Source organism: Drosophila sulfurigaster, chromosome 3, assembly GCF_023558435.1.
Source record: "Drosophila sulfurigaster albostrigata strain 15112-1811.04 chromosome 3, ASM2355843v2, whole genome shotgun sequence".
In the NCBI taxonomy this organism is placed as follows: domain Eukaryota; kingdom Metazoa; phylum Arthropoda; class Insecta; order Diptera; family Drosophilidae; genus Drosophila; species Drosophila sulfurigaster.
In genome coordinates, this window is record NC_084883.1 from 44,130,954 (window position 1) to 44,151,007 (window position 20,054).

The following is a 20,054-nucleotide window of genomic DNA, read 5'->3' on the forward strand; positions in this document are numbered from 1 at the left end:
TTATAATTGACGATTTTTTGGATTTTGCCGAGTTTTTTTTTGGGAAAAATACAATTGACGATTTGTTAGCTTCAATAAAATGAAGACGAATTTGACAAAATTTGTATTCTACTTCTATTATTTGAATTAAAGCACCGTATCCAAAGTTAAGAGAATTCAATAAATATGAATATAAAATAAATAAATAATAATTTTAAATAAATAAGAATATATATATTTCCCTAAATAAATATTTAATCCGAAAAATGTTAAAATGTAAAATTCTTAACAGCTAGTTGCCTTTGCTAACTTGCATCTAGTTTGCTTTGCTTACTATTCCTTTTATGACTAGCATTGTTATTTACAAATTTTTAGGATATTTTATATGTATTTATTTTACTGAACTAACTTTAAATTTTAAGCTAAAAATCGTGTAAAAGTAGCGGCCACGATGTATGTGTGTACCATGTGCGGTTTTAAAAAGTCGGAGCTGGGCAGCAATCCGGAGTTTGAGTTTCGCCGCCGAGTAAATGCGAGTGAGACGACGCATCTCGAGGGCATCTCGGATTGGTGCGATAAGTGCTCTGCGCTGAGGTTCTTCTTGAAGTCCGATATGGACACGGATCCGGCTCAAGAGTTGGAAGAGTTGCAGCCCACCAAGAAGTTGGCATCTCATGCATTGGCCGCATCAACGAAGCGACAGCAAACCGAACTCCAAGCGAAAATGAATGACGATTTGACTGCTCGTCGTGTTTTAGAGCGGGAGCTGGATGTGATCAAACAGCAGCTCTTGGCCAGCTTGCCATCGCAGTTGCCACGTGGTTGCATGTGGGAGCGCCAATTACGCTCAGCGAGCGTAGATCGTGCAGCTCGACGACGCCAGAGAAATAATCCGCTGCTGATGCAACGCTCCAAATCGCTGGTCAACGAGGCGATGCCGGGAAAAAGGCAATTTGCAAAGCAGCAAGTTGAACGTCGCGATAAACATGTCAACTTGACATTGCCAGCTGATAAGAAAGTGAAAGTAGAGCGCAATGCTCTAGAGGACTCATCAGATAAAAGTGATTTACACATTCCTAAAGCTCCTTTACCACCTTCCTTCAACAAGGATCAGTTGCCCACGTGGCAAGAAGATGTGCAGAAACAAGTCAATCATTTGATGGCCAAAAAAATGAAGACCAAAGCTGAAACAAGCAAACCCTATGATAGCGTTCAGAAAGCTAAAGCAGAGCGCAATGCTCTAGAGGACTCATCAGATAGTAGCGACTTAAATATTTCTAAAGCTCCTTTACCACTTTCCTTTATCAAGGATCAGTTGCCCACGTGGAAAGAAGAGGTGCAGAAACAAGTCAGTCAATTGATGGCCAAAAAAATGAAGACCAAAGCTGAAACAAGCAAACCCTACGATGACGTTTCGAAACTCAAAGCAGGGAACAATGGTCTAGAGGACTCATCAAATGATAGCGATTTACATATTCCTAAAGCTCCTTTACCACCTTCCTTCAACAAGGATCAGTTGCCCACGTGGCAAGAAGAGGTGCAGAAGCAAGTCAATCAATTGATGGCCAAAAAGCTGAAGATCAAAGTTGAAACAAGCAAACCCTATGATAGCGTTCAATCGCCCATTGAACGCTTGACCAAAGATGAAATGATTTCTAAAATGCAGGAATTGCATGAAGATGATCTAAAGTCAAAGCTCAAGGAGAAGCGGCAACAAATGAGTGAATGGAGGCGCATTCGTCGCTATGTCGATAGTGAATACGATCGCATTAGGGAGGAGATAAATGAAATGAAACTCCAGGCGTACACAAAACGCAATCGAAGTGAAAAGCAAACTGACAACGATCGGATGAAGGGCGGCGCCAACATGAAGCAAGAAGCACAGGCCCAGGAAACTGTTGAGTTGCCGCAGAAAACCATTGGCGATGCTTTGGATGAGAAGATTGCACTGATGCTGGATACGCTTCAGGAGAATAAATTGCAGTTAGAGCTGGAACAAAAGCTGAAGATAGAGCTGCAAAAAGCGCTGGATAAGGGGCTGGGAAAAGAGTTGGAGAATCAGCTGGAGAAAGAGCTAGGGAAACAGCTAGATAAGGAGTTAAGGAAAGAGCTGGAGGAGAAAGAGAAGGAGAAAGAGTTGGAGAGGGAGCTGGGAAAGGAGCTGGACAAGGAGTTACAGAAAGAGTTGGAAAAGGAGCTGGAAAGAAACCTGAAAAATGAATTGGAGAACGGAAAGGAACATAGACAATCGTCTCTTCCAGCTGATCAGTTAAAGGAGACCAAGCAGCCAAAGAGAGACAAACACCATGTGCTGGCGTCCACTGTGCAGCGCGCATGCTTCCAAGGCTTCGTCCAGGATCCTCAAGAGCTGCTTAACAGCTTAGACAAAAAGCAGTTGCTGGGTCATCGCGAGCCGCCTTTGCCACAATTTCAGACATTGCCTTGTCCGCGCAAGAAACTCGCCGAGTTGATGCAGATCAAGCGCGACGTAGTGCAGACTCGGGAGCCACGTGAACTGCAAATTTGCCGTGTGCCCATCTATTGTCCCGACTCGAATTGCCATCGCATGTTCTTCATGTCGGACTTTAATGAGCATCTGACACATGAGCATCCCACTCTGGCTATGGAGCGCATTAAACGTGGCCATGTGAAGACTTTCTTTATGAACACTTGTGCCACGGTCTTGGGAAAATCCACCTGCAACATGGTCTACTTTATCAACGAGCAATTCGACAACAAGAATACCAAAAAAATGGTGCCAATTTTGGTTATGTCGGGACGTTTTCGTCTTACCGATTTCTTTGCCGGCAATTTTGAGCCGGAAGCTCAGCTGCTGCCATCGCAACACTATGGACCCGACAATGAAATATTCCTCATTTGGCTAACAGCTGCACGCACGGACGATGCACAAATTATGGCCACCGTTTCTGTGTGGCCAGCAAGCAAGGAGCCAATGGTCGAATATCTGACGGTCAATACCAGCGAGGTCTATGACATTCGTTGCACGCAAAAGCCAAAGAATCTCTATGATAGCAATCGCACTCTAATGCTTTCCGGCAATACAATTCATCGCATGACAAATGGCGGTAAACATTTCCTGGCCGTTCAGGTGCTAATCCATTGAAGTGGAATTTCTATTTTAAGAGCAAAATTTTAATTGTGTGCATTTTATATAAACACGAATTGGGAATAAACTAATGCAAAAAATTTAAAATGTTGTTTAACTAACTTAATTTTCTATAATAATTATTAAATTATATTATATTTATTATATTATTATTAATTTTATAATTAATAATCCGTAGCTGAATAAAATTTGATTTGCATCCTCATCCGCTCGCTGCAAAAAAGTGTTGCATACTTTTAGGCAGTGCGCTTAAGCAAAATTTGAATTCGCTTTGCATGTTCGTTTTTATGGTAAAAACTATTGAAAATTGTCGAGCAAGCCTTTCGTTTAATGCTCATTAGACATTGTTTCAGTTTCAGCCTTAGTTTCAGTTCCAAAAAAAATTATATCGAAATACTCAGTTCAGAGTCTGAAAACATTTTAGTTCAGTTGATTTCATTCTTCGGTCTTAAATTTTATAAGAAATCGGTATTTGGTCCAATAAAAAACTGCAAATTTCATACAGCTGCTACATTTCGGTTAGTTTCTGGTAGTGTTTCCCTTTTTTTTTGCAAACAGATCATGTCTTCTCAGTTTGGTGTGGAGAAGTCGGGCGGAGAAGGCGCTGAGACTGTTGGAGCCACAGCAGTAATTTCCACGATAAGCAGCGAAATTGCGCTGGATTTGAAATCGTCACCCAAACAGACTTGTATACCATTGCATCAACGTCAACGCTTGGTCAGCTCTGAAACGAGGTAAAAGTCGTTATAAGTTTAGTTGAACTAAGTTTAATTGAGTGTAGCGAATGTAGTGTCAATTCAAAGAAGTTGGACATTGATATGCCAGACAAATCATGGTCGGTCTTGTACATTGGTGCCAAGAAGGAGGATAGCTTCGATGAGCAGCGAATTGTCGAGACTAATGAATAACAAACACATTTTCAGCAACTATATAGTATAGTAAATTGTCTGTGGAGAAAGCGAGCCTGGTGAATCGACTAATTGTGATTGACTTGCTGTCACCCAACGCTATATAATATTAAAAATTTTTCACTTGTGCCAGTGCATATTTCATTCTCCAAACCCATTCTCCATTCATTTATAAATGCTCGCGAATTTATTGTGTGTGGGTGGTTTTTTCTTTTGGCTGGCATTCACAGCCAATTGCAATTGACGCTGAGAAGTTCGTCGACGTCGTCGTCGCCGTCGTCGTGGGCAACGATTGTGATTAATGGCGACAGCGTCATTGAATGCGATCTGGCGCTAAATATGCATGACCACGAACCATGATGTCGTCTCACATGATGTCATTCCCGAATGATAGACCCAGAATCTCATTGAGTGACACTTGCTTGATATGCGATACATGCCAACATATCAGCTAGCGAGCGCGCGTCTTCTGTCGCCCAAGAAAGATGTTTGCGCAGATGAAATAGCGAAGCGAAGCTGGAGAGAAACCTCGTTGTTGAGTGACAAATGAAACTATGTACGCGTTAGTATCTGGAATAAGCGGAAATAATGGCTTAATGATACAAATGACGTGTCTTATTTAACGCTTGACATCGACTGAAATACGTGTGAAATTGCCAAGCAGCACACAATACATACAATTATGCATATCTCTTGCCACATGCTGATAATGATCATCATCATCTTGGGCATGTGCTAATCACTTTTCAGCAATGTTGCGAAAAATAAAGACATTTCAACTTCAAGCATTTGTCAACGACGAGTCTATTTAAATTTATCAAAACTACTTGTGGCATTTGTTTCATATAAATTGAGCGTATACTTGATGTCTGTATAGCAAATTTACATTTAAGAAAAATTTGCTTAATTTATCACAAGGAATTACGGCACTGCAAAAATTTAATTTTAGACAACGTCGAACAGCATTTAATAAATTGTGGATTAGCGAAATGCAAATGCTATATAAAAACATTTAATTCTCTGTCAAAAATGTTTTAGCATTCATTTTTTTTTTTTTCGATTGCCAATAAATTTTAAAATTGAATTTTAAAAAAAGCAAAGAAAAAAGGTTTTTATTCACATTTTTTATATTTTTTGTTATTGTTGAATTAACAATTATTTATTAAAAGAGCTAGAAATTAAAATAGATATACTGTATGTTAAATTTAATATTAAAAGAAATTCTACTATAAATACATCAGACAAATTAAGAAATATAATCTATTAAATGGATTGTGAAACTGGAAATTAATTGTATAAATAATAACAAGTAAGAAAGTTACAGTCGAGTGTGCTCGACTGTGAGATACCCGCTACCCATTTTTAATAAGGGCAAAATATTGTGGTATTATTTTCAAAATATACCGAAAATACTAAAAAAATACTAAAAATATACCAAATGGTATGTTTGGAATACCGATACAGCACACCATTCAAAATATACCATAGACGGCACAATGTACCAGATTGTCGGCCAAAGCAACTAAGAGCCCTAGTAAGTGGGCGTTTTTGCCCATACAAAAGTATTTCTTTAATAACTTCCACAATTTTTATCTGATCGCAACCAAATTTTCAGGAATCATAACTACTATAGTAATTATACTATATACCAAAATTCACAGCTCTAGCTTTAAATTTACGCTTGTTTTTCGATTTTTTTGGTTTGCGGGGGCGGAAGTGGGCGTGGCAAAAATTTGAAACAAACTTGATCTGCGTGCAAACATAGCAAATACTGTCGAAAAAAAATTATAGCTCTATCTCTTATAGTCTCTGAGATCTAGGTGTTCATACGGACAGACGGACGGACACACAGACGGACAGACGGACAGACACACAGACGGACAGACGGACATGGCTAGATCGTCTCGGCTGTTGACGCTGATCAAGAATATATATACTTTATAGGGTCGGAGATGCCTCCTTCTGCCTGTTACATACATTTCCTGCCGGCACAAAGTTATAATACCCTTCTACCCTATGGTATAAAAACATAACTTGTGAAAAAGAACAATTACACCTAAACTTGTTTACGAGTTCCTTAAATTAAAGTATGAATACACAATTTTAATAGTAATGAGAATGCTATGAAAACATTTGGGCCATAGTCAAAAATTTTTTTAATAGTAAAATAGTTCATATGCAACAATGTAATGGAATTTATTAAGTTCTTAAATTATGTTTATTAATGTGCAATTGATTTTAAATTTGTCTACGAATATAACACTTTCAAGATTTAAAAAATTGAATTCTTATAAAATTATTATTATTCACAATTACTTAATACAACAAATACTAACAAAAACTATACGACTGGCAAAACGTAGAAGAATGAAAATCTTTAATTTTATTAAGTTATCAACAAAACTAATATTACAACAACAACATTTAAAAGTGCAAGTCTCGTGATTTATTTATTGATCTTCTCTCTTGCTCTAACCCCTACCCATTTCTTTGTTTTGTTTTCATCGGCGTTTCGTACTTTGTATTTTGTTTTGTGGGCTGTGACACTGCCAAAGACCTTTCACCGCAAACTTATTTAAAAATAGCCAAAGTACGCGAGTAGATGTGAGATGTGAGTACATAATTGCACGCTTGCCAAAGTACACAGAGACAGACACTCGCTTGTGTATTCATTGAATAGTTTAATTAATGAGGTAACAGACAGCGCACAGACGACAAAAATGGGGGCGTGCCACTTGGGCGCCTCTCGAGAGGTGCGTGCGGGGGGAAATCGGTCTCAGCGGGTCTCTGGCCCAGAATGCAAATGGGTTGCCTCGACAATTATCGCAAGCAGTTGAAGTGATATGATCGTTTCATTAGTGATTAATATGTCAGTCACATAAGAGATTCATCTGAACAACTTAATTCTAATCGCACTGCAAATTAATTGAACAATTTTTTAAGCACCTCTATAACGAATTAGAAATGGAATATTGCAAACGAGTATTAATAATAATAATAACAACAGATTTATGTGAACAATTTAATATTAATTGCACTTCAAATAAATTAAACAATTTTAAAGCACATCATAGCGAATTAGAAACATAAAATTGCATAATAATAATAATAACTAGCATGAAAGCTACAGTCAAATGTGCTCGACTTTAAGTGTGTTTTTCTCAACATTTAGTATATGTTTATTAATATACCTCAAAACTAGTTAAATATACCAAGATATATTTATATGTAGAGTGGTAAATTTATACAATTGAGACTGAAAGATACAGTACTACTACTACTAATACAGATACAATGCACCCCATAACGAATTAATAATATAATATTGCATACTTCTACTAATAATAATAAGAGATTTTTTAAAGCACCTCATAAAGAATTACAAAAATAGAATATTGCATTTCTAATAATAATAATAAAAGATTCATCTGAACGACTCAATAAATATTCGTACTGCAAATAAATTAAACGATTTTTTAAGCACCTCATAACGAATTAGAAACGATAAAGATATTGCATACGAATAATAATAATAATAATATTCTTGAGTTTGATTTGCTTTGAAGTGATCGCAAAATCGAGTAGTTTATTTTCTACCCGAATTTATTTGTAGAGTGATTCAGTTCCGTTTTTATTGCATTTTATTTGGCAGTGGGCCACTTCCCCAGAAGAATGTGAAAATTGATTGCTGTTTGTTGTTGAATATTGTTTTCGTTTTCGTATTCGTTTTTTGCTCGATTAACGCTGCACTTATTAATTGTTTAGCCCATTTGGCTTAAAGTGGCAGTGACATCAGTGAGTTGCTTTTCACTCATATGAAAATAGTTCTGAGATCATCGCAATTTGTGGCCAAAATAGTTTCATTTGTTCTGTTAATTAATAAGAGGAGAGAGCGAGCGTAAAGGATTTGCCAATTTATCTTTTTTTTTTTGCGGTAGATTGAACAAACAAAAGCGCTTCTTGTTTAAATTATTATCGCACAAATTTTCATTTCTACAAACAAAACACAATCCAAAAGTTCCCACATACATCTCGTCTGCCATCCAAACACACACACGGTATTTTTGAACGAGTTTCTTTGCCATGTATCTGACTCTTCGCGTAATTGAAATGGACCACAAAATTGCTGTGGCTCTTTCTCTTCCCCCGCTCTCTCTCTCTGTCCCCCCTTTCACTTCCCGTTTTGCATTTTATGAGCGTCCGCCGTCAACTTCAAAGTTCCGTGTTTCACTTTTTTTTTCCACACGTCTGATTGATGGCTATGATTGATGAGTTCTACAAGCTGGCCACAACTGTTCGCCTATTTGTCCATTGGCTTGTCCGGCAGTCAGTCCATCCGCCTGCCACTTCCCTCCCCTTCCTTCCCCTCACCAAACTTCTGCGGTTTCTTCGCTTTTAATTTATTTTCCCATCGCGCGCGGTTTGCCCAAATTGATACAATTGAACTTTGTTATATGTATTTTATACGCTTTTTATTGGACTCTCTTTACCTCGCTCTCTCTCCTTCTCTTTTTCTCTCTTCCACGCTTCATTTGCTTCATGATGCCATTTCTGGCTGCACGAAATGCTTTTCTCACATTTCAACCTTACCAATATTTGCATATTCGCCACCAAAGTCCAAAGTCCAAAGTGCACACACACAAAAAAAAGTAAAAAAGTGTGTTACACATGTCCAAGTGGCACATATATAACAATTAAGCACAGTGGGAGAAAGCATATAAAAACTTCAAAATTTGTATGAATATAAAATAGAATTAAATATCTTAAAAATTAGTTATAAATTAAACTAGATTATTGACACCATCTATCTAAATATTTGTATAATATTTTCGTATCAAGAGCTTAAGTTATTTTACAATTGCGAAATAAATATCTTAATTATTGTTTAAAAAGTACAAATAAGTTTAGAGTAGTCTTTATTAGTAAATTATTATTTACTGATAAACTGGTAAATTATGTTCTGCCTAAATTTGAGTCGAAGATATATGTACCATAAAAAATATATCTTCTTGTTTTGTCACTATTTATTGAACTTCATATTTTATAGAAATTTTTTTTTGATATTTAAAGTTATATCAGAATTTAGGTTTCTTTTTTAAAATATTGTTATAATACTTTCTCTTCTTATCATTGCATATCTTGAAGACAATCTAATGAAAAAAAAAATGTTTGGTTTCCTTTTTTAAAATATTTATCTAATGTTTTCTTCATTACACTTGTTTAAATTTAAAAGTGTACTCTTGATTTCGGTTTTCAAAATATTAATCTATATTTAAATCACTTATTTGCTTTTTTTTAAATATGCATTTAATATTTTATACTTTTACAACATTTATTTTTTGTAATTTCAAATTACATTTAAAAAATATGTTTCTTTTTATTACTTGCAATTATCAGTATTTACCATACATTTTAAATTTACTAAAATAATATTTAGTAAATTCCTTCATATCAGCTCTATACGTAATATACTGAAATTGAATACTTGATGCTTGCGATGCCTTGCACCACTGTCCGATTATCGACGTGGTATTGCCTCTTACATGAAATTTTCATTTTCATTTTTGGGCAAAATCTCCGATTTCCATAAAGCAAACATGAGCATAAGCATAAAATTAAATATGCATAAGAATTGGCAAGTCATTAAGGCAAATGGCAATGGCATTGTGGTTTGCCAGGCACCACAAAGTGTTGGATAGAAGAGCGGGGAGCGAGAAGGGGTGTTGCAAAGGGAAAGAGAGAGGATGATACTGGGCGCTTTTGTGGTTTCGCATTGGTCACAATTGCTTTGCAGCTCTGACAACATTGTTGTTGCTGCTGCTGCTGTTGATAGTGATTGTGGTATTTGTAGTTGTTGTCACTGTTGTTGCTGTTGCTGTTGCTCGTCTCTGGTTATTGGTGTCTTTTTGGACATTGTGTCATTGACACGGTTCGTGGCAATGCGGCGTCGACTTCGACTTCGTTTGCATCTTTTATGCGTTTTGCATAATTTTTAAGCCGCGCAAACAGTAAAACGCAATTATTTTGTCAGAGGTGCAACTAATTTTGCCCATTTTCGCAATTCGATTGACAAATTAAATTTCACTCGCTGGGAGACGTGTGTGTGTTTAATGTGGCGTATACGTGATATTGCCCGGTTTGCTGCCAATTTGTTGACTTGTTTATCTCTTTCACCACTCGAGAGTCGAGCAGACGGCACTCGACACTCACCACTTGCCAATTAACAAAACATTTGATTAATTGGCCAAATAAACGAAAGCAAAATGATTTGAATATGCAAAATTTTAGCAAAGTGCATTAATAATTGATGAGCCTTTTAATTTGATTGGCATACTTCCACTTCAATTTCGCTCATCATCTCATCTCGCCTCATCTCGTCTGTCGATAAGTGTGTCAAAAATTGTTTTGTTACGCGCTTTTCCATAAACAATATTATATTTGCAGTTTGTTAGTCACTTGAATAAACTTTAGCGAATACTTTACTACATGACTCATACGCGTATGGAAATCAAGTTTTCAGAGGGGGAGAGGCAATTGAGCTCCATTGACGGCTTTGTCATTCATGGTGACAAACTCTTAACTGAATTACATTAGACAATCGACATTCTCGAGCACTCTTGTCACATGCTCTACTGCAAGAATTATTCATTGTTTATTTATGTGGTTAGCTGCATTTTCTGAATGTGCGAATTTGCCTCAGTTTCCCTTTTTCTGACGCCTTTTTTTCTTTTTTTCTATTCCTTTCTTTTATTGCTTGCACTTGGGATAGTTCTGTCTCAGCACTTTAACAGATTTTGCCGTTATTCCGGCAAGAATTTAAATTGCATCAATAAAGTAGTTCGATTTAAAAGGAATACGCAAACAATTCTTATTAAGTGTTTTTGATTGGCATTCATTAAATTAAATTAGTTCATTGAATTTCAGCATAAATTTATTTGCGTAAGGAATAATAGTTTAATTGATAAAAAAAAATACTTTTATTTAAAGCAGTATTATTATGTTAATTTTTGTGGATCTAAGACAATTATATAAAATTGTATTTAAATCGTAATTTAATTTTTAAATTAAATTGTTACATTTTCATTTTTGAAGTATATTTATTGTATTTTTATACCCGCTACCCATAGGGTAGAAGGGTATTATAACTTTGTGCCGGCAGGAAATGTATGTAACAGGTAGAACGAGGCATCTCCGACCCTATAAAGTATATATATTCTTGATCAGCGTCAACAGCCGAGACGATATAGCCATGTCCGTCTGTCCGTCTGTGTGTCTGTCCGTCTGTCCGTCTGTCCGTATGAACACCTAGATCTCAGAGACTATAATAGATAGAGCTAATAATTTTCGACAGCATTTGTTATGTTTGCACGCAGATCAAGTTTGTTTCAAATTTTTGCCACGCCCACTTCCGCCCCCGCAAATCAAAAAAAGAGTTGCGAATTTTGGTATATACTATAATTACTATAATAGTTATGATTCCTGAAAATTTGGTTGCGATCAGATAAAAAATTGTCGAAGTTATTAAAGAAATACTTTTGTATGGGCAAAAACGCCTACTTACTAGGCGTCTTAGTTGCTTTGGCTAACAATCTGGTATATTGTGCCGTCTATGGTATATTTTGAATGCGGTACTATATCGATATACTATTTGGTATATTTTTAGTATTTTTGCAGTATAATAGGTATATTTTGAGAAAAATACCGCAAAATATATTTCTTTTATTCAAAATGGGTAGCGGGTATCTCACAGTCGAGTACACTCGACTGTAGTTTTCTTACTTGTTTAATTTACCACTTTAATTTGTTCTAATTAAGTACATAAAGTAAATGAACAATGAATAATACAAATGTAAATGAATTTGTATTATTCTCTTTTTTTATACTTCCAAATTATGTGTTGTTTGAAATTGATTTTTTTTTATATAACAATTTTATTTAATATGCACTTCCTTTTTTTCGTAATTAAGTAATTTATAAATTAATGCAAATGATTATTAAATTTGTATTATTCTCCTTTTATATATTATATGTTCACATTCATTTCACATTCAGTCAGCCATTTATCAGTTTTGAGTCAATTTTGATAATCTTTGCCTAATGAAACTGTCTAATTGAACTTGAACTCTGTGTTAAGTGACAATTGAAACTAATGTCTTCATTCTATCCGAAAAAATTTGGGGCAATTAATAATATAGTTTTAATTTTTCGTTTTTTTTCGGCAATTTGTTAGCAACAATTGATGCAACAATTTTTGTTTAGCCACGGGCAAAAGTAGTGAATGCCACAACTGAAATGAAAATCAATTAGTGCAGCGTTATCCACTGATAGAAGCAGACAACAAGGCTTCCCCCTGGCCTCTCTCTTTCTCTCTCTCTCTCTGTCTCTTTCACCTACTATCTCTCTGTCTCAGTCTTAAGTCTGGCCTTGAAGGCGCCACTCGGAGTACAACAAGTTGCTGCTGCCATTGATAAAACTTTGTTTACTGCCGCCGAGCCGTTGGCATTTCGCAGTCTTTTCAATAATTTCAATCTTCAATCTGTCGAGTGTCGAGTGTCGAGTATCGAGTGTTGACTGTCTTTTTGCTAACTGGCCAGTTAGTGGCTCAACAAGTTGCCTTCAATTAGCGCCAATCGGTGCACAACAACGAAAACCAATTAAGTGGCATTTGCTCGCTGCTCATTGATCACAGCAACTGCAACAGCAACTGCAACTGCAAAGTGCAACTTGCTTTGGCTTTACTTGTGGAAATTACAGTACAACTTCTTGTATCGAGGGAAAAAAAATAAATATTCGAAAATCTCTTATCAAATATTTTTGAAATTCTTGATTATTATGATGAAATGTGCACAGACGGCGGCGATTTTAATGATCAATATAATGAACAATATTGGTTTCAGGTTTGTGTTTTTTTGGTGCATAATTGGAAACACATTGTGTGCACACTCACAAACCGGGGCTAACGGTATTAATCATCCCTGTGTGTCATCTTTTATTGCCCATTTGCATTTATTGTGCGGTGTGGGTTGCTGCAGTGATTCACACTACACAGGAAGAAAAAGCAATCAATTTCGAATTCAGTTTGCTGTCAAAAATTCTAATGAGGAAAACTTTGTTCTCAACCTAAAAAATCATTAGTTTACCTAAATTGAAACATTTTTTAAAAGCATGAAATATGAAAGTGAAAATTGATGAAATGTATATTTATATTTTGGTTTATTTCTTAGAAGTATTAAAGGAAGTATATTTGAAAGAAGAATGAGAACTAAAAATGGAAATTTAAGCAATAAATTATCAATCGAATTATTTTCATTTATTTGTATATTTAAATATATTTGGTTTTACTTGTATTATTTACTTTAATATTTATTCGGAAGTGAAATTGATACCGACATGTTTTTTAATTACTAAGCAAATTTATATTTTTAATATTATTTAATATGCACACATTTAAACCTCTTTGCTTTTACTTTGTTTAATTTCCAGTATAAGTATTGTATTAAATGTAGTAATTAAGTATTTTTTCTTTAAAATTTTAAAACTCTTAAGCTCAGAATTTATCACCAAGATCTTTTATAATATTTTTTAACTTTAGTATTTAAAATGTAAAATACTAGAGGGTTAAACGAAGTATATATCCACAAGATCTTTTAAAGAATACTATTTAACTTCAGTATTTAAAATGTGAAATACTAAAATACTAAAAATGATTTATTATCCCTGTGAGTTTTGCTGTTGACCTTCAGTTGCGAAATGTGTGCCAATAATTTCGTTCCAGAAATTTGTGCAAAATGTGCTACATAAGTTGTTCATATTGGATGTATTTTGCATTTTTATGTTTGGCACGCATTCTCTCGAAATTAAACATGAACATGCACAATACAAATTTTGCGAGTTTCGAGATCGTGGCAATGCGTCTCGTTATTTTAGATGTTGTGTGTGTTTGAGTGTGTGTGTGTGCTGACTTTTGGCTCGTGGCCTGCGTCCGCTGTCCAGTGGTTGTGGGTGGTGTCTGCTGCCTGCTGCCTAGTTGAGTGGTGGGTGTGGGGGTGGGTGGATGGGGTATACTATATTTATACAAACTCTCGGACTACGAGATGTATTCGTCAGCAGTAATCGTGTAGTGTCTGTAGTCTGGCAGCAAGTGCAAGTTTGCGTATCCCATTAAATTCTATGCCAGCGTGCATAGAAAACGCTTGTTTATTTATATGGCAGGCATTTCAATTTATGTTAGTTTTTCATCTATTCTTCTTGTGTACAACTATTTAGCGCTTAATTTGACCCAATTGCAAGGGGGTGGTGGGTTGGAGCTGGCACTGGGGGGGTATTCTATTGTACATACTCGTTGCCTTAAGAATCGTACTGAAGCATATCAAGAAAAGTATACAGCTTTTGGTATGTGCGAAAAAATGGAAAACTTTTGGCACATCTGGACGAAACAATTGTTGAAAATTGTTAAGCATAAGCATTTGTGCATTGCTCACTCACATTTAAAAAGTGAATCAAAAGTGAAATATTTTGTAAGAATTCACAAAATTAGCTCAAAGGAATTTCTATTTCTTCGACTTAATCACACGACCATAAAAAGAAAACGAAGAGAAAGAAATGTACGGCATACTTTTTGGCTTCCTTTTTTGTCTTGACATCGCTCTTCTTGATGAATGGTCCAAACGTGTGGGCTCCACAAAATCTTTAAATTGTAATAAATTAGCCCAGAACAAGAAGCACACGACACACGTTGCGCAAGAGCAGCCATTCACGAATCTGTTAAAGCATCGCGATGCGAGACATTAATTGGACAGACAGAATCTAAGGGCTACAACTGGAGAGTGGGAGTGGAAGGGGGAGTGGAAGGGGGGACAAATCAATGCCATCGAGAGACCTAATGCTGACCTCGGCATAGTATCTGAGAAACTATCAAATTGTAATTTGTTTCAGCTTGCTGTATTTCACTGTGGGGTGTGGGTTATTATACTCGGTAACCATAGGGTAGGAGGGTATACAAATTTTGTGCTAAGAGAAAATATATGGAACACGAAATGAGCAAAAACTATAGTGTCCATTTGTGGTACACACAAAGACTACATAAAAGTCTTTATGATTCCTGAAATTTTGTAATCCTATCAAACATTTAAAGGTATTCCAGAAAAGAATTTCTTTTCTGGACAATTCGTTTAGTTCGTTCTCTATGATATATTTTGAATGAACACTGTTATACCAAATATATATTTTAGTATTTTTTGGGTATATCACTTAATTGCTTTGGTTGACAATCTGGTATATTATGTTCTCTATACCGCTATACCAAATATACATTTCGGTATTTGTTCAATATATTACTTAATTAATTAATTAATTACTTAATTGTTCAATATATTACTTAACAATCTGCAATGTATTATTTATGGTATATTTTGAATACATAAGTATGCCGTTATACCAAATATATTATTTTATTTAATATTTTATCACCATATTATTTAATAATTCTTTTGGTTGATAGTTTTTTATATTATCTTCTTTATGGTATATTTCGAATCCAGAAGTATACCAATTCATTCAATTTATCTTTTGGTGTATTTAAGTATTTTTTCAGTATGTTTTTAAGGTTTTATTTTATAGTTTTATTATATATTTTAGAATATTTTCAGTAAACTACCCTTAACGATAATAATGTTTTAATTTTTTTCAGAATTGGTAGCTGGTATTTCGCAGTCGAGCACACTCGATTGTAGCTTTCTTACTTGTTTTCATGCTGCTCAAATGTAATGGAGAGCTGTGGAGCTATATACATAGCTAGTCAAACTGTGTGTAATGCTGTTGTTTATGCAAAAGTTGGCGCCATCATCATCATCATTGGTTCAATGTCGATGCCGCCCACGCCTCCAGATGGTGTTCTATCATTAATACCCTCTCCTTCTTCCGGGCCGCATTTTTGGGGGCGGCAGCAACTGGTGGATGTTTGTGTTGCTGTTGTTGCTGTTGTTGTTAGATTGACCACTTGTCGTCATCTGGCCACCGGTTTTTACTTTGCTTCTAGTTCAACTCATTTCCATTACGATGACGTCGACGTCGGTTCGATGTCTCGATGTTGTTTTATTGTTGTCATATTTATTTTTAGCATTTGTTATTCATACATCGAATGCTCGAGCACCCTGTATGCACACTGCCCATCAACTGTTTCATAAAATAATCTAATTCATTTGCCCATTTTAATTTGTTCTATTAAAGCATTTTTCTTGTTTAGTTTCAGCTACATGTGTGGCAACAAAAATAGCCAACGAACGAACAAGCAAACGAACGAATCAGTTGGACTATTTTGCAGCATTTCCTTTGTTTATATTTGGCATCATAAATTCATTTATGATTTCCAGCTACACTTTTATTGTGTGTGTAAGCAAAGCAACATTGTTGCCATAATTTTGTTGCCTCTTTGCTTATCATCGCAGATGACATAAACAATCGCAACAATTTGTCCAGTCTGCCACTTATCCGTTCTGTCTTTTCGTCTGTTCGTCTGCCAGACTCTTCAATGTCGCTGTCAATAACATTAAATGGGTCAGACGAGAGAAGGCAATGAAATTGTTTTCTTGCCTCACTTCGAGGAATTTTAATATGGCAAGATTTAATTGGAATTAATGATTTACACTTTTTGGGGAAAATTATATTTCAGTTTTGAATTTCATAAATATGAAAAATTGTATTAAATATCGAATGCATTTGAAATATGAATCACACAGAAAATAAATTTTATATATTGACGTAATATATTATATATATTTTTCAATTTAAAGAATTTTAGTTAATAAATAATTTAATTTGAAGAATTTTATAGAATGTGACTTGGGCACAAACATTGCTTATTAAATTTAACAATTTAAGTAAGTAAAATTGATTATTTTATGGAAATACAATATATTTTACAAGAATAATTTTTTTTAATGTTTGTGGATAATTCAAATTTTCCACCAGTTTTATCACTTTTCGATTCATTCATTAAAAACGTGTTAGAGTAATTGCAGTGCGACTTGCTGAACAAACTGTTTTCGCTGCATTTCTCTGTGTTATTGTTGTTTCGGAGGCCTGTTCTGTCTGCACTTTATCACGTCACACCAAAAACAAGTTTGCGAGCTCAGCAACAAGTTGCCAAAGTTGTCAAAGCTTTTGTTTACATTATTGAGCTAGGAACTTTACAAGTGCGGCAATTAGTTGCACACAAACTTGATACAAAAGTTTGACAAAAAAAGAATACGAAGTAATGAAAAACATCAGAGATTAAATAAACAACACATTCAGTTGAGAACTGCAAATGGAATGCAATGAATGACTTCACACTGAAGCGACACGCGAGATAAGAATTTTGTACGATCAGGTTGAGATTATTTGTACAAAATGTTGTCATTGGAAAACTGACTGACAACGCGGCGTATACGTTAAAGTTTATAAATAAAGTATAACGAATGGCTCACGGCATTGCATCATTTATTTACTTGGTCGAATTCTATGAATACAAATTGAGCTGGCGGATTTTATTAGCACCATTTCTTACAACTGACTAATCACAATCGCCAGAATTAACCAAAATACGATCTCTTGTTACGAGTATGTTGGGCAACATTGTTGCTTTGCAACATTTTTGCGGAGGGGTGACAGTGAAAGTTGCTGGCAACATTTCTGTTTGTGTCGTCGACAAACAAGCAAATTCAATATGTAGTATTTGTTTGCTGGCTTAAGCATAAATTAAATGTGGAACGACAACGACGACAACGTACTCTCTGATGTCTCATAAATTAGTTGATGATGCTGATCTCATGCAAAAAAGCAAAAAGAAAAAAAATAACAAAAATCTGCCACAAATGGGTCGGCAACTATAAATTTTAATGTGTTTATAAATAAGCAACAGACGCACCTAAAAAAAATAAACGCAACTATAAATTATATATCACGACAGCAGGGAAAATGTAGAATAAATTGGATTTGTTGCCCTTACGTTATGGAGCGCTTGCAACTTTATTTGAAAGCGCGCGCCAAAAGCATAAGGAAAGCTGCAACATGTTGATAACGATATGGAGCCGGCGAATTTCAAGCCAAAAACAAACCCACACACATTGAGCACGCGAGAGAGCGCAAAAAGACACACCGAAAATGAGAGAGACACATAGAGAGAGAGAGTGCCAACGAACGAAAGAAACAGAGAGTGAGAGAGCACAGCATCAACAGTCGCTGCTGACGTCGTCGACATTGGAGCCGGCCGCCTTCGCTCAGCTTTTGCCTTTTATACACCTTCTCTTCGGGTATGGCAATTACGTCACAAATGATGTTGAACTTGACGTATGACGTGAACATTTATTAAATGCTTGAATTAAACCAAACTTGATTCTTATTAAATAAACTTAATTTAAAGTTGCTTTAACTTCACATAGTGTAAAATGCTGTTCTCTTTGCCTGTAGTGAACGACGTTCTGCGAGGTTAGAGTATCTAGGCGGCGGCATAGCGAAGTTTTGCTCTGGCTGCTTCTGTTGGCTTTGCGTTTGCGTTTTTCGTGTGCTTGGAACAGTCGCAATTTTACTGTCGCTGAGGCCGAACGTGCGCGCGGCCAACGAGCCTATTGAATTAAGAAACGGAATCTCAAAAGAGCCGTTAAAAAACGACATATTCTTCTACTAACAAATCGCATGGCAAGTGCATTTCACAATTGCAGGTGAAATTTTTAGCGACACCTTCTTTCAAGCCGGGCGCTATCTTTAGGCCATTGTCGGTGTCTTTCAGTGTGTGTTGGCTAATTCGCTAATTTCTGCGGCCAGTCAACGCTAATTGGCTAAATCTGTGGACTTTTTGTCGGTCACCCCCCCCAAGTAAATATCAAGTTTCAATATTTACCGTGTGCTCGACAAAAATTCAAGAATTGTCGGTGGTTTTCGGCTTCGTTTCGCCAGTTGTCAATTTGCCGGTGAATTTAGAAATCGAAAATTGTTAATTGTGTTTGTGCCAAAAAAATAAAGAAAAAAGATTTAAAAAAAAAACCAACTGTTTTCCGTTGACTCTAATTGGAAATTGTTTTCTGTTGATTCGACCAATTTAAAAGCAACCGAATTGAATTGGAAACTTTAAAGGTTAGTGTCAATCAATTGCAGCTCGAATTCTCATTCAAATTAACGCTAAATTTATGCAAAAAGACACTTTTAAATTTCACCCAAGTTGAATTTGAAACTGTCTGGCGGATTTATTAACACAAAAGTTATGTAAAGAACTCACAAAAAAAACTTAAAAATAACAAATACTAGTTTGGTAAACAAAATTAACGCCAAAAAGATAATTATGAAACTAATCTGCGAACAGTGTTAGTTAAATGTGCTAAAAAAAAAATACTACACGTGCCTTTGGAATTGGCCAATTTATTTAGTTTCTAGGCTCATAAAATTTCCATTTCTGAGCAAGTGTTTATAAGATTTAAATTATGTTTGCTTTTCATTGCCAAAACTATTAAGTTTTTTGAAACTATTTTAAAATATGTTTTGTTTTTTCTGATCTAATTCTAATAAAAAAACTGATCAAAGAATATAAATACTTTAAATATTTCATCAATGTAATTGAATAAAATATGTTAAGTATTGTTTTTGTTAAATTTGCATATACTGAACAAATTAATGACTTGGACCTCGAAAAATGTTCAACTACAGATATAGATATAGATTTGGGGCAGCTTGGCAAGTTGCCATTTTCTCAGCCCCAAAAGGTTCGAGAGTATCAAACACACTCTAATTAAAAGTGCGAACTGTGCTTCCCTTTTTCGGTTTTTGTGTGACCGACCACTTGACGGCCACGCCCCCCGATGGCGTGTAACGCCTCTTCCTCCTATTACCAACGAGCGAACGAACAGAGGAACGGACGGACGGACAGAAGGTTTTTGTGCTTTTTGTGTGCTGTTTGATCGCCTTTCGTGGAGTTAATAAAACAGTAGATTTATGTACTAGATTAGCTCGTCAACAAAAGGCAAGCGCACATGATGATGAGCGGGCACAAGCGGGAAGGTGGGGAAGAG

At 35.6% G+C, this 20,054-nt stretch overlaps 3 protein-coding genes across 4 annotated transcripts in view; all 3 read left to right on the plus strand.

Annotated features, from left to right (window-relative positions):
• The first annotated feature begins 323 nt into the window (after positions 1-323).
• LOC133841691 (myosin-9) lies at positions 324-3,193 on the plus strand. The gene has a single exon (XM_062274364.1). The coding sequence runs from the start codon at positions 431-433 to the stop codon at positions 3,101-3,103; it is 2,673 nt and encodes an 890-aa protein (XP_062130348.1). The 5' UTR covers positions 324-430; the 3' UTR covers positions 3,104-3,193.
• Positions 3,194-3,457: 264 nt separating this feature from the next.
• On the plus strand, positions 3,458-4,167 carry LOC133841692 (uncharacterized). Its single transcript, XM_062274365.1, has 2 exons — positions 3,458-3,840; positions 3,897-4,167. The coding sequence occupies exons 1-2, from the start codon at positions 3,668-3,670 to the stop codon at positions 4,012-4,014; spliced, it is 291 nt and encodes a 96-aa protein (XP_062130349.1). The 5' UTR covers positions 3,458-3,667; the 3' UTR covers positions 4,015-4,167.
• A 14,399-nt stretch (positions 4,168-18,566) lies between these two features.
• LOC133841854 (trichohyalin) overlaps positions 18,567-20,054 on the plus strand; it is a 68,524-nt gene continuing 67,036 nt past the window's right edge. For both annotated transcript variants that reach the window (XM_062274629.1, XM_062274630.1), the window contains exon 1: positions 18,567-19,125. The gene's annotated coding sequence lies outside the window, so the exon portion shown is untranslated. The remainder of the gene's footprint in view (positions 19,126-20,054) is intronic.

Coding starts and splice junctions, on each gene's coding strand:
- LOC133841692 (XM_062274365.1), top strand. CDS start 3,668: ATGTCTTCTCAGTTTGGTGTGGAGAAGTCGGGCGGAGAAGGCGCTGAG. Junction 3,841..3,896: donor TTGGTCAGCTCTGAAACGAG/GTAAAAGTCGTT, acceptor TAGCGAATGTAG/TGTCAATTCAAAGAAGTTGG.
- LOC133841691 (XM_062274364.1), top strand. CDS start 431: ATGTATGTGTGTACCATGTGCGGTTTTAAAAAGTCGGAGCTGGGCAGC.